A 23,886-nucleotide genomic window follows, 5' to 3' on the forward strand; every position below is an offset into this window, starting at 1 on the left:
CAAAGAGCTCTTAAAATAATGCCGACATTTTCAAGATACAAAAACAGGATGGAAGCCAAAGATCAGACGTGGTGGCTTTCTTGAGCGACGGAGCCATCTTGAATGATAGGTGTGAAATCATTGACCGAATTCACGATGGTAAGCATTTTGCAAGAACTTAAAAACTTGACTCAGGCCTCAGAGCTACTTCTAGTGTCTGGATAAGACGCAGTTACCTTGAGGATTGCTAGACGGCGTCCGGAATTATCCAATATCAGTGACCTATTAACGGAGGCGGCGCTTCGCGGCTTAGGCTTATTCAGTCGCCAAGGACCCGATCCAAGAAGTGAATTCATATTCAATCAATTGCCCAAGTTCTAGAAGACCCTGAATCCCGGAGGAAATCAAGCCATCGTCGCATTGAGCCTAAGCCCCTAGACTCCTATCCTACCCCAGCATCTAACCCTTTCCCTTGCCTTCTGATCGTTTCAAATGAAACCAGCACCCAAATCTAGAATGGACCAGTTTCCTAAGTAATAACATTGTCCAATGAGAACATAAGATCTTTTCCTTTTTTCTTTCTTTTGTGTATGTGTGATTTTCGGTTTTTTCTCTGGAGAAAAGAAGGATCGAATATCATTGCTTGCATAGCTATGAGCTACATCAAGGATTGACTAAACTGGTGCGTGGTAGACCAACATCATTTATCTCTGAGCTAGGAGTATTGGTATCCTGAATCAAGTATGAAACCTCTGAGCTTAGATACCATCTACTTCCGGTTGACTTTTGCCATTGCTGTGATCGTTGACGTCCGGATCACCAAATGGATCGTGTTGAGAAGCGGTATAGGATTTGTGCCTCTGCTCTCATGTAACAGGTGCCCCTACGGGGTAAAAGGTACACGAGACTGGCTCACGCAAAATTCCACCGATCTATCGTCATTTCGAGCCTCGTGATTTCTTTTGTCTGAGAGTCTCTGCCTGGTTACGGGCCCAGATATCCTCCTTTGTTTCCGCGGGTCTTTGGTATTGTTCGTAGTGAACAGGCCGTGAGGGCCTGTTCACCCTGACAGGACTCGCGGCCATGTCATTCTGCACCTGCTGCCTGAGTTGTTCGAGGGAATTTCGGCTAGGCTCTGCGAAGCCTTTGGGAGACCAGCGGCCAGTGTTTACGACGCCAGGAGCCATCTTAGGGGTAGAAGCCCTCATGGGCTGGGCCGCCATGTTTAGCATAGCAGACTTTCTATACTCAGAAGCCGTCTTACGCGCAAGACTCTTGGCCGCCTTTTTGTCCCTAGAGCTTCCGCAACACATTGTGATGAGTGCAATGTAATGCTGAGAATAGTTTGGATTGGTAGTTGAGATGGGCTTGACGAAGGGAGTTGAAAGATGATTTAGTGTTGGTATAATGATGTCTCTGTCTGTATGTGGAAGAGGGGATTGTTTGATGAAGAAAAAGGAGGGGAGTAACCAGGCAGGTTACTCTTCATTTATAGACATTTTTTAAGGCCATGTGTCTTCCTTAAGTTAAATAGAAAAACCTAGATTTTGACTGATTTGCCCAAGGAGTAGCAGATGGTGTCTCCTCAAGGAGGGAAACTTAGAAGGATGTTGAGAGCAATAAGAAAGTCGCATACCCATCACAAGTCAATTATAAGGTTACACTTCCGAAAAATCATGCAGCTGCCCTCACCTCGCTATCGAATAAAAACACTGAACCCTATCCGAAAGGCAAGTCAACAAGAGTCGAGTTGATCACGATGGACGATTGTACGCAGTTATGGACGAATTGCTATTGAAATAATATTTGCTCTGTGATAGGGAATTAGGAAACATCTGATATCAATAAAGTACCCGAAATCGCCAAAGACAGGCTGTCCTGATGGTGAGAGGCTGCCGATAGATTTAGATTCGTTGGCAAACCTTACCAGATCTCTCGACGAGACAGATCTAGACAACGAATCAAGAGCAACACCTTCCATTATTTTCCATTAACTTCCAGGGGAGCATAAACGTTTTATTGTAACCAATGGCTACCATGTTTGCTCTGGTCGCAGATATGAACATCGTATAGCACGTCATGACTTTCACTGGCCATTAAACCATCGCGGAGGAACACACTTTGGTGTGATCAAGAAATTTGTTTACGGCTCTACGTGCGTCTCACAAAGGTTAATGAAAGGTTACCCACTACCACTTGTCGATAAAAGAGCCAAATGCGATAGCCTTCCCTGGCAAGGGGAGGCAAGGAAACTTAGGACCTGTTTTCTGAATGATAAAAAGACTTAGGTAAGTTTAGTATATCTTAGCAAGCCTTTAGACCAGTTTATTTTGGCACTCTGATCTTAACGTCGGAGATTTTCTTGCTCTCTGAGGGGCTGGATATATCCACGGACTGAAGCACCAGTTTCTGTTACCGAAAAGGAATCAATTTAGTTACCTACTTCCAAGAAGACAGTAAAGAACTATCGCATTTTCGTTTTCTAGTCTTCTCTCCTAGTAAAGCAATATGATTCAAGCCCTCGTTACTGCCTTCACCAACCTCCACCTCACTCGCATGGCTTTCATTTCATTGGTTTATGCAAAAACGGTGTATTGGTAGGCGTGGGAACCAGCCTGTTCAATGCAGAACTCCTGAATGGCTCTCTCCGCCCATTCCTCCTGACATTATAAACGACCATCGGCCTCTGAACATCCACGATTTCAAGAGGCGGTGGCCGCTGTCGAAATCTTTCCATCTCTTCTGAAGTGATGGGCCTATCTGGAAGATCCCTTCCGTGAGGCCCAGCCAAGTCGTCACCCTCAGTTGCTGGAACAGGTGTTCTTGGTACAGCGTCAAGTGTATGGGGTGCTTGGGCAGATTCAGTAGGCACTCCACCATCTGATGTAGAAGACTCTGCTTCTGCAACTTCATGTTCCAACAAAGCAATCTGTTCCTGCAACATGCTGTCGATTTCACGCATCTTTGACACCATGCTATCATTGGGTGGAAGGAGACTCATCACGTCGGCATGATTGGCGAGAGTGCTCTGCAGTTGACTGATGAGACGGATCTTTTGGTATGTATCACTTTAACGTAGTTAGCTCTGGCTCTGAACATTCTCGGAATCGACAGGGTGATGACTTACGACATCTTGAAAGTTCAAGGGCTTCAGCTCAGTTCTGTCGTCAAGGATCAACTCGTAAGAGATTGTGGGTTGAGTTTGATAGTCAATTTCTTGATGCGGGTTTTGAGATTATGGAAAGGATGAGGAGTCCGTTCTCTAATCTTTATTTTTTCTGAACTGTCTACTCAAGTGAATGAAAATGACATGTTACTACTAGACAGCGGGTGAATTATCCTTTGCCGTCTTGTCAAATGATGAAAGTCTCTCTTTCGCCATTGTAGTTCCTTTGATTCTGTCTATAGTTCTTTGAGCGACTATTCATAGTATGAGGTGCACTTGTAACCTGTGATGCCGCGGCTGCCTGCCAGGCTAGAATAGGATATGGCAAACATCTTGGACCCAATTCTTGAAGAGACAATAGAAAGGCTGCCTAGCCTAGTTCTTATCGTTCCATTCTTGACCGTTTCTTTGTGTTGGCCGCTGTTCTACAGAACTTGTTACTGCTAACTTGAACTCTGGTACTAACTTGTTATTCTTGGCAGTCCACCGAAGGAACAGCTCTCGTTTCGGAGAATATGGTTGGCCAATCATGAAGCTGTGAATACGAAATTAGGCAATGGGGTTAGCCAGTCTGGCCAATCACGACTATTCATGACTTTGAGACCCTGTATCGGGTCGTTCCAATGGATTCCTTTACCATCATAAGACTTGGTATACGAATCGCGTAATTAAGTAGCTTAAATCCGGGGCTGACAAACAGGTGTTGATCAAGATATCCATCGATCACATAAATACTCACATTCCCTCATCAATAGCTTCTCGTAACCCAATAATTGAAGACTAACAACATCAAGCTCACCCTGCATCTACCATCTCAAGTCACCATATTAAACATAAGATCTAATCCATCATGCGTTATGCACTCACGGCAAGTCTCATAGCTTTCATCAGTGCCAGAGCCTTTTACTACTCCTCGCTCCAACCAAAGACCCTTGAACTCGTCCAAATTCCACACACTTGGATCGAAAACGTTGCCATTCGTTCCAACGGCGATCTTCTAATGACTACAATCGGAGAAGGCAAAGTATATTCTTTCTCTCCGAACAGTACCCCTGCTGAACCCCGCGCTATTTTCAAAGTTGAGGGAGTGAACGCACTGTCTGGTATCGCGGAGGTTGGGCAAGATGTCTTTGCTGTTACTGGAGGCATCTTTGAGGGGATGTATCAGAACGACACCATGAATCTTTCCCTTCTCAAGTTTGATGGTGATAAGGTCTCCGTGTCTACTGTCTTTCAGAAGTCCAAGTACGGGCCGATCAATGGCATCTTGGCATTGCCACGCCATAGACACATCATTCTTGCTGCTGATGCCGAAAGGGGTGAGATTCTGAGAATCGATACAACTACTGGACATGTTGAAGTAGCTATCAAAGACAAAGCACTCGCTCCAGTTTCTGGCGGGCCTTTCCCCGTTGGTGTAAACGGGATCAAGATTTTCAATGACTACCTATACTTCACCAACACCGCTCATCAGTCCTTCAATCGAGTCAAGATTGATGATATGGGAAACAAACTTGGCGATTTCGAGGTTCTTGCCAAGCTTGAAAAGGGCTCCTCTTATGTCCCGGATGGCTTTGCCATGGATCTAAATGGAAACGCGTATGTTGTTTACTGGCAGGATAGGGTTGTGAAAATCACTCGAGGAGGAAAACAAACTGTTCTTGTGGAGGGGCTTCTTGCTGGTCCTAGTAGTGCCACCTTCAGCAACGATGGAAAGATTCTGTATGTTGTTACGTCTGGGCAGAATAACGATGCTGTCTCTGGTGGACAGGTAGTAGAAGTCAAGCTGTAAGGTTCTGAGCAACAGCTACCACAATATCAAACGATGAAATCCGTCGAGATATTCTTAGTCTCTATTAAACTAAATCAAAACCCCTACTACCTAAAGCTTGCTCACGAAGAGACTCTGCACATTACAGAAACCCTTGAGTCCGTTGATACCCCACTCAGCACCAATTCCAGACTGTTTATGACCACCGAAGGGAGCCATGGGAGTGATATCAAAATGGTTGTTGACCCAGACAGTTCCCGCCTCGAGTTGCTTAGCCACTCGCTCTGCTGTTTCGATGTTCGACGACCAGACGGAGGCTCCAAGACCAAGCTTGGTATCGTTGGCACGCTCGATGACTTCATCTTCATCCTTCCATGAAAGGATAGGAAGGATAGGGCCTGATATGTCAGTGGCTGCTATAATACTATGTGTCGTGAGAAACTTACCAAAAGGCTCCTCAACCACAATCCTAGAGTTCTCGGGAGGGTTATCGATCACCGTAGGCTGGATGTAATAACCATCCTTGGGCGCAGGGTCAAATTTGCCACCCGTAGCAACCTTCCAGCCTTGCTTCTCGATGTCGTCGAAGAAGGTCTTCACTCTGTTGTACTGCATTTCGTTCTGGACTGGACCGTGGCTGGTTCCCTCAGATGAACCGTCGCCGAGCTTGTAGTTCTTGACGTGCTTAACTACAGCATCACGGAACTTCTCGTAGATGGATTCATGGACATAGATTCGCTTGACGTTCAAGCAGATCTGACCTGAGTTCATGAATGCAAGTGTAGAAACCTATTACTCGTAAGCAAAATTGATTGTTGCTTTAGGCTGTCAAAGAGCATACCTTTTCAGCCACGCTTTCAATGTCGACATCAGGGAAAATAACGGCAGCATCATTACCGCCGCTGCCAAATGTTAGCTACGATAGCCACGTCCGAGACTTGTACTCACAGCTCAAGAGTAACACGCTTAAGTGTCTTGGCAGCACTCTGCATCACCAATTTTCCAGTATTGGTCGAACCTGTAAAGCTGATCTTATCAATACCCTCATGGCTTGTGATCCAAGGGCCAAGGTTATCATCACCACTGAGTGACTGCACAACGCCAGGAGGGAAGAACTGCTGTGCCAACTCAACCAGTTTCAGGCCGCAATAAGGCGTGAAGGGCGATGGTTTCACAATGATGACGTTTCCTGTGACGAGAGCGGGAGCAATCTTTGCGGCTGCCAGCATGAGGGGGAAGTTCCATGGGACAATAGCAGCGGCTACACCAAGAGGAGTGTATCTCGTGATGATCTTGCGGCTCTCGCTATCCTCGACGACTTCTTCGGGGAGGTCAATGCTAGCTTGGCCTCTGACCCAAGCAATCGCAGCCTCAGCCTCACCAGAAGCTTGAGCAATCTAAATCGTCAGCAATCCCCTTCTTCTCAATTCAGGTTAAAGGTCTTACAGGTTTTCCTTGCTCAGAGACAAGAAGGTCGGCGAATTCCTTCTTCTGGGCCTCAATGGCATCGGCCCACGCAAACAGCTTCTGCTTTCGCTCCTCCCATGGAACCTTTGACCAAGACTTGTAAGCCTTTCTAGCAGCGTCGACAGCTCGGTTCAAGTCGTCTTGGGTGGCGACAGGGACCTCGGGCTTCTTCTCAAGGGTCGCTGGGTTTATACCCTGGTGGGTCTTTTGGGTAGGGGCGCTTTTGCCATCGATGATCTGGACATAGTTGTCCTTGAGGTTAATAGGATGAGACTTGGTTCCGTTGGTAGCCATGGTGAATAATGAAGAGCAATAAGAGACTTGACAGAAGAAGTGAAAATAGGATTTTCTTCAACCTTTTTATAATTGCTATTCTGCTTTCAGCTCGATAACCCCCGCACTTTGATTAACGTCAATGTAAACGCCAAACGAATCATGTTGCATATGCACTATCGTACAAGACGAGACATGCACCGGATACTTAGATCCCGAAGGTACTCGGCTTCGTCCCCACACGCCATAATTGTTAGTGCCAACTGTACCAATTGTGCGACTATCAGCCTCGACGAAGCCGGGGCCTCGGACCGAGGGGCACGGCTACTGATCCCGTGTCAGGTAACAAAGTTCATGATAGGCAGCATAACGCTTTACCCCCGAAGTAATCGCGTATATCATTCCATTAGGAGTGATGTTCGTTGAAAGAGGGGAGGTTCGGGAACGCTTTGTGGACTAGCCCTGTAAGGAAGTGATTGTCGCGTATATGTCTTAGAATCTGCATGAGTCGCAAGCTAGACATGCTTGAACTTTTTGCCGTATACGGAATAAATTGGAGAGCAGCAGATATGGACCTTCGAACTTATACCTAGTATTCTCATTACTTTCCTCACTTCCTCCCAAGTAAGCCAACAATATCATCCTTCTCACAAGCACTCGCAATATCCAACGCGCTTCTTCCCCTCTCATCCTCCTTCAGTGGATCTAAACCTTTATTCATCATCAAAACAAACAATTTCTTGTCATGTCCATCAACCGTGCTATAGGTATTCACTCTCCCTGCAATCATGTGAAGCGCTCCCTCTCCTGATTTGTTCAGCGCAAAAATATCCACGCCGCTATCTTCCGGGAACAGAATTGCGTAGTGGTCAGTATGACATGATTCTGGGTGAGTGTTATAACCGTTATTTGTTGGTGAAGAGAGGTATGTGTGCAGAGGCGTGTTTCCAGCGTTGTCGGGACCGTTGATGGAACCTCCTTGGACAATGAACTTTTTCCACAGAGCACGGCACTGATTGGAGTAGTCGCCACCAAGCTCGATATTCAGTCGACCTGGGGATTCAGGTTCTCGGGTATTGAGAAGGCATTGCGAGGCTATGTAGTGAAGAGCTGTGCGGCCTTGTGGATCGGGCTGAAGCAGGTCAGCTCCCTTCGTGAGAAGCTCTTCACAGACTTGAGGGCGCAATAGTCGGAGAGCATAGTGAAGTGGTGAGTATCCTTCCTGATCTTTCTGAAAGAGGGTTGGGGCGACCTCTGTTCGATTTATGAACTCAATGAGTGTATCATCAGGTAAGCCAGGGTTACTCAGCAGATGATGGAGCGCTGTCTTGCCAAGATTGTCAACGAGAGTTGCATCGGCTCCAAGATCCAGCATCCGCACAGGAGGTCCTGCCGGGAGCTTTTCCCAATGTCTATGAGAGAACCCAGGTAAAGTCTCCCGCCAATTACAAGCAGCCATAAGAACAGTCTGGCCCCGTTGGTCGCGATGGTTGAAGTCGATTTGTGACGCGCAAGGCTGCTTCAGAAGCTCATTGATAACTTCATAGTCTGGGTACACAAAGAGAAAATGGACCAATGTCTCATCATCGTTCAGAGGTAGATAGAGATTTGCTCCATGCCCAATGAGAGTGCGTAGCAAAGGCACTGTGTTGGCAACTTGCGAATTGAGCTTTTCAGCGAAGGCAGCGCAAAGAACAGGATAGACGCGGCGTGACTTAGTCAGGTTGTAATGCACGCTTCTACTATGTTTCGCTTCGCTCAGTGTGTCGGGACTCGACCCATGGTTGAGGAGTGCTTCCAATACTTCCTGGTTCTGGTCGAAAATTGCTTCGAATAAAGGGCTTTCCTTTCCTATGGTTGCGTCTGCACCTCGACTGAGCAGTTCTTTTGTGACATCTGGTGCATTCGATGCCTTATGTAGGGGAGTCAGTTTGTGGTTGTCAAGGGCGTTGATGTCAGCTCCATTGTCAAGGAGTATCTTCACAGCTTGTAGCCTCGCTAGACCTTTCATATCGCGGTTCTCATGGACCAACCCTCCAGCTGCAACATGAAGTGGTGTTTGTCCATCTTTGTCCAGGGCATTGACGTTGGCTCCATTGTCAATCAGATATCTCAAGCCTCCCAACTGCCAGTGATGATTTGCCTCGGCAAGGACATGCAGAGCCGTCCCACCGGAGGTGACGCCACTGCGTTTGTCGTACCCATCGCCAGTTGACACTGCAAATTTAGCGTTGACGTCAATCTTCAATGTCTCAACGAGTAATCTCAACGTAAGAATGTTTGACTCTTCTTGGGAGCATGCCAGGCCGAGCGCAGTCATAAGGGATTTTGGGTGCCAACTCTCCTCGAGGGTCTCCTTCTCAAGCTTTGCCTTGGCGTTTTCGTAATTGCTGTAGAACTTAACAAGCCCCGGTGCATGCTCGATGACAGAGAGATGATTGATAGTTTGGCAGTTACTCGGTCTCATCATTTTCTCGAGTAACTCGTATGTTCCCATTGCCAATGGCGCAGTTTCAACGCATTGGTCCATAAGTTTCGCAGCATCACGGACGGAAAGGAGACTGAGGAAGGTTTGAGGACTGTCCATGAGACTCTTGAACCCCTCTTCGTATTGGCGTAAGGTATCCCAGCAAGAACTCGGGCACATCAGAAGCATTTGTAACTTGATGCCCCTCCGCATTTCTTCCACTTTGTCGCCGTCATTTTCCTTTTCCAGCTCGACTGTAGCCAGGTTAAGAAGTTCTTCATCCTCAGAAAAGACTTCCGCAAAGTCAGAGCATCCTGTGTAGAGAGCCACATCCAGAGCTGTTCGTTTGCGATCATCTAACCAGCCGAGGTCAACACCATGCTCAACTAGCATTTTAATGATGGTAACAACTCCTGGCGACGTATTTCTCTGAACATCAACTTCAGGAGTAGAGTATCTGGCCTGATACCAAGGCTGTCTTACATAATCGTTACCAACAAGAGGCCGAAGTGGGTCAACGCTTGGTCTTCGAAGCCATAGAGACTCTCGTGCTTGAAGGTTCCATATGCTCTGCTCAATTCTGATATCCGCACAAGCATGCAAGACAGAAGAACCATCGTTTGCCTTGATGTAGGTCGAAGCGCCGTAGCGTAAAAGCCAGGCAACAATCTCGGGGTCGCCAGAACTGCAGGCATAATGGAGTGGTGTTCTGCCAAATTGGTCTTCCTGGTTCATGTCTATATTGGGAACTGTTTCCAGGATCTGGGCAACGAGGCTGGCTTTGCGAGCTCGGCATGCCAGATGAAGGACATTTTGCAGGTCAGAAGTCAAAAAGTTCAAATCTAGCCCAAGTTTCTTGAGTTCGGACATTTCAACTTCTGATCTCATGACTGCTAGATGAAGCGGTGACAGTCCATCATTATCGCGGATCTGCGGGTCGACCTCGCCGGTCCTGTTGAGGACATCCAAGAAGTGAGTGCGTTTGTTGTCGAGCAAGGTACTCCCTGTACGTCTGCGTGTTTGGAACACGTGTAAAGGAGTGGCACCATGATTGTTAACAGCGTTGACTGGAATACCAAAACTGAGGAGCCAACCAAGAAGGTCGGCAGTTTCTCTCGTACCATCGTACCTCTTTGCAACAAGGTGCAAAAGCGTATCCCCGTTGTTATTGATGGCAAGCGGATCGATTCCATCGTCTATAAGCATTTTCATTTCCTCTGTACGCCTGTTTTCATAGAAGCAGAGACGATGCAATGCATTATTCCCGTTGGAGTCTCTGACATCTGTCCGTGCACCGTGATCTTTCAGAATGAGCAGTCGCTCTTTACCGTATCCAAGACAATTCAAATACAGAGTCTTGCCATCTGAGTCCACCATCTCCATGTCGATCCCCTCGGAAAGTAGAAGTTCGAGATAGTGAGTGAACTTGCCTACATCACTTATGCTTGAAAGGTTGAACCAACAGTGTTGCCTTACGGACGTGTCGGTGGACCTCTCGAACAGAACTTTGAATAGATCAGGCCCATGTGACATCGCGGCGCCGACTGGCGTTCTTCCGTACTTATCCTTACAACAGGGGTCCGCACCTTGGTCCAGCAGGTACTTCACAATATCCATCTTTCTGGAGTCGCATTCTGGCTTGTAGGAACTCGTGTGAGATACAGCTCTCTTCAGAGCAGTTTCTCCATTCTCGTTTTTCTGCATCGGATCGCACCCATATTCCACAAGAAGCTTAACCACTTCTAAGTCCCGGCTGTGTTCAAGAACTTGGTGCAGCATCGTATCTGTACTCGGAGGCTGGCCAAGGACCTTGACGTTGGCGCCCGCTCTTACCAAGGCCCTCAGGGCAGGTAAATGATTTCGAGTTTCGTCGGAATATCGTGGGTCTTGTGCTGAAATGATCAAAGGAGTCCTTCCATGGCCATCAAACCGTTCAAGGTCAGCGCCAGCTTTCAGCAACATTCTTAGGACCTCTTGGCTATCGGAATCATTCTTATCTTCCCAGGCTTCTACAAGGTGGTGTAGCGGTGTTGCATCTTCCCGTTTCTGGGGACGTGGGCCATTCATCCGTCGTCTCGGTTGCCATTGGGATGTCTTGTTCACATCTGCACCTGCACGAATGAGAGCTTCGACACACTTGACATCGGGCATGGCACAAGCAAAATACAATGCTGTCGCCCCTTCGTAAGTTGCATTGGGCGAGACAGGCGAGTTGTTCAAGATTGCTTGAACTGCATCTGCTCGACCGAACTGGCAGCATTGGCACAGAAGTTGCTCCAGCATCTGTGGCTCGCAGAAGGGTATCATGACAGTAATTGCCTCTGTGTGTCCTCCTCGACTGGCATAGTATATGGAGCATTCACCTTTGGTGATTCTTTCGCCGCCTAGGAGACGCCCTGTTCGGTTTTCCCTTGTTTTTATCGTGTTTGGTTTAACACCTGCTTCGAGTAAGACGGTCATAACCTTAGCGTAATTCTTCAAGGTTGCGAGATGGATGGGTTTCAGTCCTCTTCCGTCTTCGGCATCGGGATTGGCCCCGTATTGAATGAGGAGCGCGGCGACTTTATGGTGGCCATTAGCTGCTGCCCAATGTAATGGAACCCGCTCTTGAGCATCAACTGCCGAGACTGACACGCCTTGTTTGAGTAGCTGGGAGGCGAAATGAATTAGCCCTGCAAAGGCTGCAATGTGAAGACCCGTAGGTATCCCTTTCAGTGACCCTTTATCGCTTGATGTTGATCCCCATTGCAGGACAAGCCATCGAAGAAACGAAAGGCTGTTAGAGTTGAGAAAGTCCATAATGGTCTTGAAGAATTCGTCATCATCCACGTCGTAGTTCGAAGCATGGTATGGCCAATTCTCAACCGCATAGCTGAGGAATTGATGTCGTAGGCGAGCTGGTCTGTACTCGAAAGCATCATGTTCGTCGCGAAGACCGAGGTGCTCATGCCTGTAATGCCACGCATCATGATCGATTTTGTATCTGGGTGTTTCGAATGTCACCGACGGGTCGACAGTTGAGTTGTTGGATTGTTCGCTCTCCAGTAGCAGTGATCCGGACTGCAGATAAACAAGGCAGTTCATGGCCATATGCTTGTGTGCCTGAAGAGAGTCGATGATTGGGAAGTCAGATGCACCAACAGTGGAAGCGCTGCGAGTATCTCCACGTAAGAATTCCGTGAAAGAGTGATGGATTACCTGCAAAGTCTCGTCCTCGAGGATCTCGATCAGTGGCCCACAGCTAGTTGCGATCAAACTTTTGAAGGCGCTGGGCTGGGTGGTGTCAGGGCGAACGCACTTTAAGAGGCTCGCCAGTTCATTCAATCGGAGGGGACGCGATGCATGAATTACTGCTTCAAGGATCAAGACTTGAACATCTGTAGTAACTCCAGGCTCTCCCCGTTGCTTGGCCAGCATGCTCGTGTACGTCTGCTCCAGACCTACCGGAAGTGATACCTCGAGATCTTTAATGTTGAGAGCTGCATCGGTTTGAAGGGATTCTTCAACTTGGTCCATGGTCAGCTTGGCGTAGAGGAACAGGCCTTCTGATTTCTCGGCAACCATGTTGATGAGATCCTTTTTCGCCTCACGATGATGCTCCAATGTAGGCGCATTGTCAAATCGATGATTGAGATATGAATGGATGTCGACATCCACAAGGCGCTGCTGCAGGCTGACGTGAACGATGGATGAATCTCGTAGCGTGCTCTGCAAGGTCCGAGACGGTCTGCTGGTCATGAGCAACTTCAATGTTCTGGGCCGATGAGTAGCAAGACCGTTGAGCCTCTCCAAGATTGGCGTGCTGTCGGTCGACATCTCATCGAGAGCATCGCCAACACAGTACAGCTTGGGGACACATGTTACACCATCAATGAAGAGTTGAATGAGCTCATTGTCTGAGGTGTCATCTAATCTGTCCTGGAGTCGCGATTGAAGAGCAAACTGCAGCTTGGGAGAATGAGGCAGTAGTTGAGCAAGCCAATCTTGGATCAGGGCACGTGGTGAGAAATTCGCAGCGACGATGTTTCGGAAGAAGAAGAATAAAACGGGACAATTCTCAGTCGTTCGCAGATGCTGAATCAAACTGGCTGTCATTACAGACTTGCCCGCGCCAGGCACACCTTTGATCCAGAGACTGCCATGATCGGGAGAATCATGCCATTTGCGATACTCTTCTGTTTCGCATATCCAGAGTCCTGTCCCTGGAGCCTGCGATAACAGATGACGACGATACTCTGAGCTTTCGGCGAGGTAGTCGGTAGGCTGGAGCCATTCTCTCAGCTCAGCAACGCTCTCGGGACTCAGTGCAGTGTCTTGATGATCAACGAAATCGTATTCGTCTGCGGTATTCGCAGATTTGGGCATTTTGACACGGAGTTCAATGGATCATGTCAATGGCAAGGTTACTGTGCATGGGAGGTGACGGTGAATTTATAGCACGACGCATGTCAGACGGAGTAGGCAGCAATCGCACTTTCCTGACCAGTGCCGCTAATGGTTGGCCCAGATGGCATGTTTCAACCATCACGCTTTGTGCCTAAATTGAGCCATTCAACGACTTTAGAGGACGTCAAGGAATCATTCAACATTATGCTTTTATTATACTAGTGCGGTATGAGAGACTCATATCAATGGTTGGAAGAAATATAACGTGGCGTCGAGGAGTCGCGCGGCTTCGCACCGGGATGCGAATACGACCATGGTGCGGTAGAGGAGTTCAATAAGAGTCGTAAGATTATTGTCGAAGCGATCGGAGGAGTTTCGAGGGCGCTCGGCGCAAGATTGGTGGCGAGGAGGTCATCGAGACAGTTTAGAAGAATGAACACGCATTGACGGAAAGCTTCTGACCAGTTAGCCATGGCAGTTAAAAGACAGCGAAGTTGCGGTCTCGAGACGTAAGACTGGGAGGCATGGCACGGCCAGGAATGGAAGCGGCTGATGCTGATAACTTGTATTGGAAGCTGCTCTAGGTCGATGTAGGCTTCAAGATGGGTTCCCGGTGTCGCGTCGCATCGTATTGCATCACGTCAAATGGTTAGTAGGAGGTACATCGTTGCGACTCAAGATGGGCGGCTCGATTCGTTACAGTAGACGAAAACTAGTTGAGCTAGGTTGAGTCACTTCAATTGCGGTCAAATCAGGAAACGGCAGGCGTCTAGTTAGAGAGCAACCAAGTGTCAAAAGTTTGGGAGCCGAAGTGATACAGGTAAGAGCCAGAGACCTCGGGCTACTGGACGGGGCGGGGGAGAAATTCCGGCCCACTAGCAAGTCAGGATCCGTTAAAGACTCCCAGATGAAGCTCGAGGAACGACAATAATACTATGGCATCATGCCTGTTTCTGGGAGCTACTAATGTAAATACGAAAATTAATATGATGGCAGAGACATGAGTTTTGAGGGTTCCAGAGGATAAAGGTACTTGCAGACAATTATCATAAAAGTGCCTCTCGTTAAAGCATGATCAAAACAAAGGTCTAACTTAAAATACGTACCTAAGCTCAAACTCAGGAAATATATAGGTAAATTAAATTATAAAATAAACTAATTTAATCTCTAGTATAACATATATTATAGATAACTAATTTAAGAAACCTAGCATGTCCTGCTACATTATTAATTATACTCCTAGACAGAGAGTTAACTGTGACGCAGGGTAAGTAGCTAGATGCGCAGCGGACAGCGTTCCATCTTCTGGAGTTCTGACTCACGTCATTAGGTACTTCAAGATCGCGGGGTAATGCTGGTAGTTATCGGTTCAAGCTGGAAGAATGGTCCAGGTACATAATTATGTGGGAAAAGTCTTAGATTCAATAAAGTTCAAAGTGCTAGATAAAGTATAGAGATATAAACCCGAGAAGAACTCTTATCTTAACACTGAACAATCAAGTTGAAAGTCTTTTTCACATAGCACTACTATGCAATATAAACAACACCTAGGGAATTTACCTTTAAGGGCTTCTGGTTTAACCATAAGCTGCGACAAGAATACAGATCTATAAACAAAAAAAAAAAGAGAGAAAGCATGTATTCCATATTATTAAGCATCTAAATACTCAATAGAGCTATACAAAATAAGGGATCTTATTTATGGCACCGAAGACCTAAGTTGCAATTGCCTACTGGGTTTTACATCCCACTACCAATGTGTTCGAATAGTATGTCATTTATTCGTCTTCCAATTCGCGTTTGCCAATTATGCTTGGTCTGCCATAAGTTATTCATGGTACTAGCTAGGTGCAGGCGAGATATACTGGGGACTTACGGCAGATGGAGCCGCGTGCTCGCCAGACCAGGTTATGCATACCACTTTGGTGGGCAAATAACGAAACATATCATTTCTCTGCATCTTGCTGCTCCGATGCAGGCTTCTTGTCAGCCTCATTTTGCTGAGGTGGTTTACCTAGAAAACGGTTTGACGGCCCAGGCTGTTGCTTTCTCCCTTTTTTGGCGTCAGTCGGTGCTGCAGGAGGCAGAAATGGGACGTTCGGGAGTATAGAAAGAACGATGTCCAAGAAACCCATTATTTTGACCTTGCTCTGATAAAGCCTCGGTTATATTGGCTAGTTCTTGATGTTTATGCCGTTGTCGTGATGCAGAGAAAACTCGGTCATGTGATAGGAAAGTGACAATTTAATCTTTTACAAGGCGAGTAAGCCAGCTCTTAGGCGGCAACAAATATACAATCAGCCGTTCACGTGGGTGACAACTGACGTCGGCGGATGCTGTTGGTCACAATCATACGACGTGGCCAGTAAGCTATGTGATGATGTTGGAATTAGTTAGCGGTGGTTGCAAATCCCCGGACAAGTTGGGATTAAGCGGTTATATCTTGAAAAAAAGTCGGCTTAAAGTCACCGGAAGTCCCATGGTATTAATTTCACATGCTCGCATCATCACCTCTGCTCAGCTATCGGCCTGCAAGAGAACGGCATAGCCAGGTCTGGACTCTTAGACTTCGGGCCGTGCCATAATCAGCCATCCACTCTGCCCCCTCTGGTCCGCTATTAAGCTCAAGCATACCCGGCTAGCATGAATCTGTTGTCAGTGCACAGAAAACGTCAGTGCGTTGATTTTGTCGGAACCAATACTTATCGGCCGTCTTTTGCAGATACTCAGTATCTATATAAGGACATATTGATCCTAATTTGTTTCCATCTCCGAGTCCTATCCAATCGAGTTGCTGTTCAACACGGGATATTGAAGTTAGACTATGGTTTTCTATTTACTATCTTTTTAGGCTTTCTTTGCAGTTTGCCAGTAGAAAGTACTGTCCGTTTCTGGTGAAAGATCCGAGTTATCTTACACCTCAACAGTGAGGCTATTGTTAGTCCAGTGCGTTATAACGCTTTTGGTCGCCCCTGCAGGCGTCGAGAATCCCTTATGGCCTTAATAGAAGCAGACAAGACTGGTCGAGAACCATTGTCATGCATCAAAACTCCTGTGATGCGCAAGAGTATCCACTGGCAACCAACACAATGTTGCCATGGAGTCGAAATTTCGGTATAACGCCTACAATTAGGCAGATATGTGTACATCGGGTTATAACCCTGAGAAGCTCCGTGCTCCTTGTTCATCAAAAGTAGTGGCTTCTTAAAAAGAGGGAATAAAAAGAATAGTCTTACGTACTTGATATCATAATGCTTGCAGTCAGCGTCCAGCCATGCATCTGTCTGGTTAGTCACTTGCCGACAGAGGACACTTTATTAATCGGTTATATTCTTTCAAAAATCTACTTTCCAACAGTCAATCCCCTCTCTTGCATCGATTTTAACTATATTGAAACCATGAGGCTTTACTACGCTCTCTTCGCTGCCGCACCTCTGTTTTGCAATGTATGCAGCTCTCCAAAGCTCCTGACCAAAGCCAACTGTTAACATGTAGAGTAGGCAACTGAGATTGATGCTCACATTGAAGGATACGGCGTTGTGGTACCAGAGTGGGAGGTTGAGATAACACCCGGAGGCCCTACGACCGTCTTGAATGGGACGATTGAGGAAGTTCATGAGGAGCTTCTTCAGTTGAACCCTGACTGGGACGAAGAGTACACCGTAAATAGCACTGAAAGCGAGCTGGCAGAGCGAGATTCTAGCGTCGAGCTCTTTGCTAGAACTGACTTTAGCGACGCTGAGTACCACTGCGGCGGTCGATGGCCAAAGTGTCGCACCACCATTATCAACCAAGGCATTTCTTATCTGCGTCGTATCAAAGGGAAACCGAGAAATGGCCCTGGGCCGGGAAACTGCGGTCGAGTGAGCTGTTCTTTTAACTCGGCTATCTGGTGGTGCAATGATGTGAGTTTCCATCCTTGAGACTTTCCCAGTGAAGCACCCTTAGCAATTAACAATGAAACTCTCTAGAACGCCAAATCAAAAACTCTTAACAGCTTCTCAAGCATTGCAGACGGTGCTGCTTTCATTGTGAAGAAGTGCTATATTCCCGACAGAGGACCACCTGTGCCGGGAAAGTGGAACATGCTTTCTGGTCAAGCATTCCATAACAGCAAGTGGAATGTGATTGTTAGAAAGGACAAGTGTAAGGAGGCTCATCATTAGTGGGGTTATATGTTAAGAACGCCTCCTGTATAGGGCGTTAGCGAGCTAGGTCATGATATAGGATTGTTTTCTATATCATATCAGGACCTATCAGGTCCTTGACAGGATTGATAGATGATTGAAGCTCATGATATCTCGTGGAGATATATCTAGCCAACACACTGAGCAGCAGTTGATAATACAGTTAGATAAGCCATAGATCATAAGCTGTCTCAATTTAAAAAAAATATAGACTTTACAATAGTGAATTCATCTTGAAGTGAAGATTCGACATTATCAAGCCAAAATGCACCAAAACAAGCCCTCATTCGCATTTTCTTGTTGGCAAATACATCTGTCTCGTCAATGCGCGATTCTAAATATATGAAACATTGAGCCTTGAAAGATCCTAGGATTGCCCACTAACACAAGCACATGTCTTGTCGGCACAGACTCATCTCAAGCGCTCGATGGCATGTTACGGGAGTGGGGAGAGCTGCCAAGAAGTTAGAACCTGCTAAAGCATATCGGCAGTTTCCGGTTTGAGACTTTTAATTTCGAGGAAGCGAGGTCTAGATTATCATGAATACGAGACTGAAGCTCCGCCAAAAACCAACTGCATAAGAAAACTACTAGGGACCTATGTGCATAGCGAGAGTGAACTCTGAGATCCAACAAGAACCAACAGCATATACCAAAATATACAGACTGATCAATGCTGATGTGTTGGGGCTGAACTAGAGCAGCGGTCAGAATCGCGGGCCGTAATACTTGAGCTTAAAAGCCCACGATATCCGACCCATACTTTGTGTTCATCCAACAAGTCTTGATCATCAGCAACCCAGCATTCATTTTAGCTTAACTGCTTCCTCTTTCACCATGCAGCACCAACGCTTCCTTCTTCTTTCTGTTGTCTTATTGCCTTCCGCATGTCTATCCTCAAGGTTCATATTTTAGAACTCTGCTAATCTCAAGTCCTTTAGGTACTCGCGACAGATGCTCCCATCGAAAGGTACGGAATAGTTGTTCCTGAGTGGGAGGTCGAAGTGACCTCGGGATCGACGACGGTACTCGAAGGAACAATAGAGGAGATACACGAGGAGCTCCTCCAGTTGAACCCCAATTGGGATGAAGAGTACATGTCCAACTTTACACAGGCTGCTGCTGATACTGAAAAGAGAGATTCCGACAAGCATCTCTTTGGCCGGACCAACTTCAACGGGGCGAAATACACATGCCGCGGCCGCTGGCCCGAGTGCCACACGGCTCCCATTGTGAGAGGTGTAGAATACCTAAGATATGTCCAAGGAAAGCCAAAGAATGGCCCTGGCCCTGGAAACTGTGGCCGAGTAAGCTGCTCCAACAACGCCGCGATCTGGTGGTGTAATGATGTAAGTCACACCCCTCCAGAGCTTGGTGTCAAATTGAGTTGACAGGTCATCCAACTGAAAGAACGCCAGCTCCAAAACCCTGAACGGATTTGGAAGCATTGCGGATGGCGCTGGCAAAACGGTGGCTACAGAAGCTTTGTCTCTGGACAAGTGTTCCACAGCACTAAATGGAACGTCATTGTGCGAAAGGACAAGTGCTAAATGGGCAGATAGCTTACTACATGCCAAACCCCGTATCAGTGAGAGGACGGAAGGTAACAGGTACACGAAGGTGACTCTCAAGTCTTCTTGCCAGGGTCCGAATTCACGACGTAAGCCTTGAGAGTTTTGGAGGATATTTGCGGATAATCACCGTAAAGTGTCTCTCTTTAAACTATTACGAGAATGACAATTCGATTCAGGTAAAATGTCAGCAATTGTGAGGTTAATCTAGAAGACCGGTCGAGCGAGATAAAAATGTAGGAGGCTGGCCCCGACCAGGTTGTCAGAATGATTCATTCAACTCTTCTTTTTCATGAGCTTTGTGCAAGGTTACACTCAGTTAAGAGGTACATCGATACTCTGCCAAAGAAAGCCTACAAAAATGTCCTTTCCTAACTTGGCAGCCTCATTCCGATAAAATTGGCTTACAAGTTGGACCTGAGTAAGTATGCACTAAACCACATTAGGCCACAGCCACGATGAATCATTTAGTGTCAGTGAATGTTCCGGGCTTTCGGGCCCGCGGAGGATGAGAATGAAACGGCAGAAAAGGCCTTATAAACCCAGGAAATCCCTTGAAAGAGAAGACATTATAGACTATGCAACTCACTGGCAAATATTTCTAAAATTTATTCAGTCTATCTCAGCACCATAGCCATTCATACTTACACCGCCAACCAGGATCATCTCCAACTAGTCACAATGGGCTATATGAAAACTACTTACGATTACTTCGACCTCAACGCGCCTTTCACGCCGCTCCCGAAATATGGCCATCTTTCCAAAAAGACTCCCGAGTATGAACAAGCAGAACCTTCCATCCGAAAGACATATGAATCTCTTTTTTCCCTTCCCGACTTTCCCAGTGTCCGCGCAGTCGCTGGTGATTCAGACGCAGTCATGCCCCCGGGTGGGCCTGATCGTTACAAACATGTTGTCACATCACTGATCGACATTACTACTCGTGATAGCACCATGATTGAGCTCAAGGTGTACAAGTCGCCTAATGTTAAGGAAAACGCTGTTTTGATGTATCGAATACACGGTGGAGGTATGTGTATGGACCAAGCCGATCGACAAGCTTAGCTGACACTTGTAAGGCTGGTGTCTTGGCCGCCATGAAGTCGATGGCGTTGACAACGTATATGCTGCCACTAACACCAGCATTATTGTAGTCAGTGTCGATTACAGGACGTAAGTACCCCATCTCCAAAAGATATACAGAAGTTTTGCTAACAGATCCAGAGCCCCAGAGCATCCCTTCCCAACACCAATCAATGATTGTTACGACGGGCTCATCTGGGTGAGTTGGTAGCATAAACTCCGTTGAAGGCAGTGGGCTGACCCTCTTCAGTGTAAGAAGAACGCAAGCAGGTTAGGAATTGACCCAGAAAAGATCATAATCAGTGGAGGCTCTGCTGGCGGCCAACTCGTGAGCCTTCCCTTTCATTCTACCCATGGTAAACAATCTGACAACCATGCAGGCTGCTTCCCTCGCCCTAGACTGCGTCAGAGACGGTGTAACTGGAGTTATCGCCCAAGTGCTGCATTTTCCATCAACATGTCATCCCAAATTCTTCCCCAAGGATAAATACGAATATGGCAGCTATGTCCAAAACTCCGACGACGCTGTCCTGAGCACAATAAATATGGAGACGGTCTTAGATGCTCATGTCCCTGATGCGAAGCCAGACTACAGACACTCGCCTCTCCTTGCGGTATCATTCAAGGGGCTCCCGCCAACACGTAAGCGGTTTCATAGATTTACTTGATTAAACTAACAGGCCCTAGTGATTCAATGCGGTGGAACTGATGTCCTTCGAGATGATTCATTCGCCTACGCTGAAGCTCTCAAGAAAGATGGTGTGAACGTGGAAATTTACTCATATGCTGGGCTGCCGCATTGGTTCCCCGTCATCCTTCCCCAAACATCGCAAAGCGTACAGTTTTATGAGAGATATAATAACTTCTTGGCCAAGCATACAAGAAAGTGAGAGTACCTTAGGCGGAAGTCAATTAGCACAACTGAGGTCTGGGGAGAAATCAAGGCTCATGGCCTTAAAAAGCTAAATAGACACCCGTCATAGACATAGTTAGACGTGCACATGTTGATTGAATAGATAACATATATCTTCCAGTAGCACCAATACTTGAGACATCATCAGCCCTTCAGACGAACACTGGCCCTTCCACCCAATTATCAAGAAAGCTCATATCCAGACCCTCTAACGCCCATGAATCTGCCACTGGGATATCCTGTAGAGAAGAGGGCTCATCCAGATCTGTTCTCACACTTTCTCCTTCATGAGTTGATGAAGAAGGTATAGGATCAACCAAATGGTCATCTCCTAAGGCGTCCCTTGGCCCGGGCCGATCCAATGCTATATTGCCCCAAGGAACTTCCATTGTGATAGGTGGCCTTTCCGTTCCATAGGGATCACGCCTCACAATCTTGATCATAGGAAAATTGGGCAGATAAATGTCGAGAGTTGTTCCATCGTCACTGGCTTTGACATGATGACCCAAATTCCCATTCTTCACCAACTCTTCGGCAAAAGAAACACTATAGCGTACCCCAGCTGTCACATTATCCTCAATCGCCAGAAGATAGTGCAGTAGAGTCATTAGTCTCTTCGAAATATCATCATTCGTTCTGCGCAAACCATCTTGTGCTATTTTCAGCACCTGTTCGATGAGCCCACGATCACTCAACCGCTGTTGTGTAAGGAAGTGAAAGCCCTGCTCCTCAATCCTTTTGTGACGCTCATCACAAAGAATGTGAGCGATAGTTAAGGCTGTACACGACATAAAGGCGATTAAATCTGTTCCTCGGCAGTGATATCGTGACTGAGGAATTGAGCGGATGGAGACGAAACGCGACAGGATTTCTCGACTTGCTGTCACAGCCGTCAACTTGTTGTACTTCCACTCTTCTCCCCCTTCGACCTTCAATAGATAAGGCATATGTAGCTGTAGTAGAAGGTGATACTGCATGAAATGATCGTTGAAACGAAGAGTCTCGCGGATTTTATCGGCGAGCTCGTAGTGGGAAGACAAATTGGGCATGATCCACCACTGGGCTGGCATAGATGTACATGCATCTCGTAGCAACTTGTCAATCTCTCTGGTGAGTGATTGATCAAAGATGCCCGATGTTCTTCTACTCAATAAACGGGCGCAGGCCATTGAGCAGAGATGTTGCATCTTCCGATTTGCTGAGTAAGAGTCAAGCGTATCGAGGTTGCCAACTGGTTCATCAGGTGCGCTCTGGGGCAGACCTAGCATCAGGCAAAGATATCGATCGAGGTTGATCACACGGAACCATAAATCATCTGGTTCAACGGTCGCTCCTCTTACCGAAGATGGAACAATGCCCTTGTTGAGGCCCAAAACCTGGGCTATCATGACAGCACGACGCGCCGCAAGCCACGATCGGCGGAGATTGCCTGCGTAATTCTCATAAAGACCCTCGAGCATGATGCATTCTATGCCTTCGAGTGAGGAAATTAGGTCATCGTTGCAGGTGACATGATCATGCGCGACTTTGACAATCCGTGCCATTATGTTCTCGTAGCTTGTGCTGAGCTTTTCAAGGTGCTTTTCTGATGAAATCAGAGTGCCTTGGAGAAAGGTGGCGAGTACGAGCATTTTCCTAGCGACGAGGACAGGATGAGCTCCTCGTGGTGGCAAGCGAAGCAAGCTGGACGGAGATGGGAGCCTTGAACCGCGTTCCTTTGGTGGTGCACATGTCATTGCTCTGATAATTTGCGAGGATTCTACTGGGACGCTCATGATTATTTTCATGTCTTCTGCGCTTGGCCAGGCAGATATCAGGGCTTGGTACACAGCATCGTAGGGTCCTGGATCATCGGGAATGTGAGATGGCGGTGATATATCGGACTGTGGTGTAAGTTCTATGGGGTGGATCTACCATTTGTGAGTATCATACTTTAAGTCATGCCTTCATATTTGACTTACTGAGAGGGAAGCATCGTCTGTTGATGCGGCATTGGTGTTAACGACTGCGGGTGACTTTGAACGTCTATGTCCATCTTCGCTTCGTCTTCTCGATACCGAGCTCGACGGCGAAACCAAACCATTTCGGGATCGCCTGTCGGATTGTGCATTCTTGAGAAGGTGCTGTACCAAGGCTTCAACCTCCCCAAGCCGATCCACGATGTGCTTATTGCTTCCAACTTCAGGCGGCTTCTCAGATTCCTGACTCACACAGTCTGTTCCGCGCCTCTTGCATGAGTCGCAGATACCGAGATCATCGGAGAAGATGCATTTCGCTTTCCGCCGCTTACACTCCCAGCAAGAGGCTGTTCCCTTGCGTAGCTTCCGACGTTTTGGGGCTGGCGCGGAATTGTCCGCCGAAGCGGAGTCAGGCAATGGGTACTGCTCGTCCAATGATATGCGTTCTCCCATGATTGATTTGTAGGATAGAATGAGGAGAATGGTAAATTATGGCGGCGTACGGAGTGGGAGACAAAAGCTGACAGTCGAAGGATTCTGCTGGGCATTCGTCCGCCGATTTCCCGGAGTTTTCGAGGTGGATTTGTCATGCTGTTGAGATCGTAAGACGGGGATAAGCATCGGGAATAAACATCAGGGCGTTGGCAATGCCGGCGGACGAACGC

At 47.2% G+C, this 23,886-nt stretch overlaps 9 protein-coding genes across 9 annotated transcripts; 4 read left to right on the top strand and 5 right to left on the bottom strand.

Moving 5' to 3' along the window:
• Positions 1-917: 917 nt before the first annotated feature.
• On the bottom strand, positions 918-1,292 carry FOBCDRAFT_268936 (uncharacterized protein; the record flags this gene model as incomplete). Its single annotated transcript, XM_031173104.2, has 1 exon — positions 918-1,292. The coding sequence occupies one exon, from the start codon at positions 1,290-1,292 to the stop codon at positions 918-920; it is 375 nt and encodes a 124-aa protein (XP_031049889.2).
• Positions 1,293-2,542: 1,250 nt separating this feature from the next.
• FOBCDRAFT_196596 (uncharacterized protein) lies at positions 2,543-3,111 on the bottom strand (the record flags this gene model as incomplete). The annotated part of the gene is made up of 2 exons (XM_031173105.2): positions 2,543-3,047; positions 3,107-3,111. 2 exons carry the CDS (start codon positions 3,109-3,111, stop codon positions 2,543-2,545), a joined length of 510 nt encoding a protein of 169 aa, XP_031049890.2.
• An 884-nt stretch (positions 3,112-3,995) lies between these two features.
• FOBCDRAFT_315370 (uncharacterized protein) lies at positions 3,996-4,981 on the top strand (the record flags this gene model as incomplete). The annotated part of the gene is made up of 1 exon (XM_031173106.3): positions 3,996-4,981. One exon carries the CDS (start codon positions 3,996-3,998, stop codon positions 4,935-4,937), a length of 942 nt encoding a protein of 313 aa, XP_031049891.2. The 3' UTR covers positions 4,938-4,981.
• On the bottom strand, positions 4,977-6,680 carry FOBCDRAFT_288035 (aldehyde dehydrogenase domain-containing protein; the record flags this gene model as incomplete). Its single annotated transcript, XM_031173107.3, has 5 exons — positions 4,977-5,314; positions 5,363-5,705; positions 5,758-5,818; positions 5,865-6,313; positions 6,363-6,680. 5 exons carry the CDS (start codon positions 6,675-6,677, stop codon positions 5,028-5,030), a joined length of 1,455 nt encoding a protein of 484 aa, XP_031049892.1. The 3' UTR covers positions 4,977-5,027.
• A 4,147-nt stretch (positions 6,681-10,827) lies between these two features.
• On the bottom strand, positions 10,828-13,218 carry FOBCDRAFT_100165 (ankyrin repeat-containing domain protein; the record flags this gene model as incomplete). Its single annotated transcript, XM_059607690.1, has 2 exons — positions 10,828-12,030; positions 12,139-13,218. Coding segments are annotated over 2 exons (2,283 nt in total), but the record flags the coding sequence as incomplete, so codon positions are not given.
• A 3,689-nt stretch (positions 13,219-16,907) lies between these two features.
• FOBCDRAFT_196600 (uncharacterized protein) lies at positions 16,908-17,675 on the top strand (the record flags this gene model as incomplete). Its single annotated transcript, XM_054703262.2, has 3 exons — positions 16,908-16,955; positions 17,010-17,414; positions 17,481-17,675. 3 exons carry the CDS (start codon positions 16,908-16,910, stop codon positions 17,673-17,675), a joined length of 648 nt encoding a protein of 215 aa, XP_054559237.2.
• Positions 17,676-18,583: 908 nt separating this feature from the next.
• FOBCDRAFT_196601 (uncharacterized protein) lies at positions 18,584-19,246 on the top strand (the record flags this gene model as incomplete). The annotated part of the gene is made up of 3 exons (XM_059608852.1): positions 18,584-18,598; positions 18,638-19,045; positions 19,091-19,246. 3 exons carry the CDS (start codon positions 18,584-18,586, stop codon positions 19,244-19,246), a joined length of 579 nt encoding a protein of 192 aa, XP_059466722.1.
• Positions 19,247-19,948: 702 nt separating this feature from the next.
• On the top strand, positions 19,949-21,240 carry FOBCDRAFT_236630 (Alpha/Beta hydrolase protein; the record flags this gene model as incomplete). The annotated part of the gene is made up of 6 exons (XM_059610089.1): positions 19,949-20,297; positions 20,422-20,440; positions 20,492-20,549; positions 20,601-20,678; positions 20,731-20,992; positions 21,038-21,240. The coding sequence occupies 6 exons, from the start codon at positions 19,949-19,951 to the stop codon at positions 21,238-21,240; spliced, it is 969 nt and encodes a 322-aa protein (XP_059464102.1).
• Positions 21,241-21,326: 86 nt separating this feature from the next.
• On the bottom strand, positions 21,327-23,739 carry FOBCDRAFT_176143 (uncharacterized protein). The gene is made up of 2 exons (XM_031173111.3): positions 23,225-23,739; positions 21,327-23,173 (listed from the first exon to the last, which is right to left on the bottom strand). Exons 1-2 carry the CDS (start codon positions 23,672-23,674, stop codon positions 21,416-21,418), a joined length of 2,208 nt encoding a protein of 735 aa, XP_031049896.2. The 5' UTR covers positions 23,675-23,739; the 3' UTR covers positions 21,327-21,415.
• Positions 23,740-23,886: the final 147 nt, after the last annotated feature.

Source organism: Fusarium oxysporum, chromosome II (genome assembly GCF_013085055.1).
Source record: "Fusarium oxysporum Fo47 chromosome II, complete sequence".
In the NCBI taxonomy this organism is placed as follows: domain Eukaryota; kingdom Fungi; phylum Ascomycota; class Sordariomycetes; order Hypocreales; family Nectriaceae; genus Fusarium; species Fusarium oxysporum.